At 55.4% G+C, this 2029-nt stretch overlaps 1 protein-coding gene across 1 annotated transcript; it reads right to left on the reverse strand.

Moving 5' to 3' along the window:
- Positions 1–123: 123 nt before the first annotated feature.
- Positions 124–1333, reverse strand: LOC105311066 (NADH dehydrogenase [ubiquinone] 1 alpha subcomplex subunit 10, mitochondrial-like; the record flags this gene model as incomplete). The annotated part of the gene is made up of 2 exons (XM_011387104.2): positions 124–519; positions 1069–1333. Coding segments are annotated over 2 exons (642 nt in total), but the record flags the coding sequence as incomplete, so codon positions are not given.
- Between the last annotated feature and the right edge of the window lie 696 nt (positions 1334–2029).

Here is a 2029-nt window from a genome sequence, read left to right on the forward strand (position 1 = left end):
GACCTCTGCACGGCACGCGGCCCCATCCTCGCGAGTGTGAGCCCACTTCCTTCCAGGCATCCAGAGGTTCTTTCCTCCAAATTCCACATAATCCATAAGCCTCACTCCGGCATGTGAAAAATGAAATAGGAATAAGTGCATTTTATTCCGAAACAACAATCAGGCAGGTTCTGGGGAAACAAAACTCGCCTCGCCGAACGCCCTGAAAGCCAAGCGCACTAGCGGCAATCCTAAGCGGCCGAGCTCTAGAACGGGGTTCAAGTGCAGAACGCGCCCGACAGCTCCGGGACGAGGCCGCCGCACCTGTGCTCAGCAGGTGCTCCAAGGCGTCGGCGTACTGCAGGAGGCGGCTGGCATACAGCCAGGACTGCAGGCGGTAACTGTTGCCGTCGTTGCTTTTCGGGTCGTCGTAGAACTTCTCCAAGCTGCAGTTGCCACTGAGCTCCACGTTGAGCGGCTTTCCGTCCCCCGTGGTGCTGTCCGCATAATGGATCCCGGCTTCAGGAAAGTACCTCAAGCCTGAGGGGAGAAACGGCCAGGTGAAAGGGGATGCGGATGAACAGCAGCCAAGGCCGGCCGGCGACCTGGGGAAAGTGACCCACACGCCCGCGTTCGTGGGTGTGAACGGAGCACACGAGACACCAAAGTCAGCGTGTCCAAAACACGCGTGTAAGCCAAGCATGGCGGCCGAAGGTGGCAGTGCGCGCCGCGGTGCCCACGACCCCAAGCCCGCGTGCGAGGGACAGGTGCCCACGAGAAGTGCCTGCAAAACGGGGTGCGCTGGCGTCCTGGGCAAGGAGCGCAGTGACAGCCCCGCCTCGGAGGCCTCGGGAAGCGCCCGTGACAACGCTCCACTTCCGTCACCAAGGCAGGATTCAAACTGACAATGGCATGAATTTTTTAACTTTCCAAATGTGAAAGGTTCGAACAGCTTTTCAAGAAGTATTTTTAAAAATGTGAAATATCTGCCTGACGCCCGATTCTGCCTGGTCCACATTTAAGTAAAATCAAACTCCCAGAAGCAACCATCCGAGGAAGAGCTGTCACGCCACGCGACAGTGTTCGTACCTAGCTTCTCCGCTACCACCTTCGCAAGCTTGCTCTTCCCGGAACATATATTGCCATCGACGGTTATCACTCTGCTGCGTTCTGTCAGCTTTTTGGTCGTCCTGTCGCCAAGGATGAACGCCAAAGGGCCGTACTGCTGCAGCTGGCACTGCGCACTTGTATGAACTCCTCCCTGAAAAACACGGCGGGCACGACAGCACACCGTGAGCGCTGGTGACCGCGGGCACTGGCGGCTGGTGGGTAAAAACGCCGAGGAGACCCCTAGTTATAAAAATGCCGACACCTGCATCTTGCATCTCTACCACCTGTTTGTTTAATGCCCCGTCTCCTTGTCCCACCCCTAACGTGAGCTCCTAAGGACAGGGGACGGTTTTGTTCGCTGCTAAATAATCCTCAGGGCCTGGAACAGCTCCTGGAACAGAGTATGCTTATCGTGTTCAATCGAATTGGATGGATGGATGGATGGATGGACGGATGGATGGACGGATGGATGGACGGATGGGAGGAAGAAAGGCAGGCAGAGAGAAGGGGGGTTAGGGGAGACAGGGAGGAAAGCAGCGAAGAACATCTGTCTAGTACAGGCTTCCGTCCTCACTATCTCGCTGCCTTTAACCAGCGCCATCTACATGTCTTGAGAGCTAACGGGCCTAAAACTGAAATCGAACATGCAAAATGCAGCCAACGGTGACGCCTTTGACAGCCTCCTCTCCCTCCGACTGCGCAATCGGTCACGAAATTCTACTGACCTTACGCCTTAAAGCTCCCTGCAGCACGTCACGTCCCTACCCCATCTCACTGGTTCTGGAGACGTCCTCGCCTCTCTCACCTACAATGCAAACACCTGCCTCATCTCCTGTCTCCAACATTCTCGATCTACTTTCCGCATTAAAGCCCAAAGAATCTACCCCCCCAAAAAAGAGGAAAAAAACACAATCGAAAGGCAAAAACTGAGGAAAGTTCC

This window comes from Pteropus vampyrus, unplaced genomic scaffold (assembly GCF_000151845.1).
Source record: "Pteropus vampyrus isolate Shadow unplaced genomic scaffold, Pvam_2.0 Scaffold23597, whole genome shotgun sequence".
Lineage (NCBI taxonomy): Eukaryota > Metazoa > Chordata > Mammalia > Chiroptera > Pteropodidae > Pteropus > Pteropus vampyrus.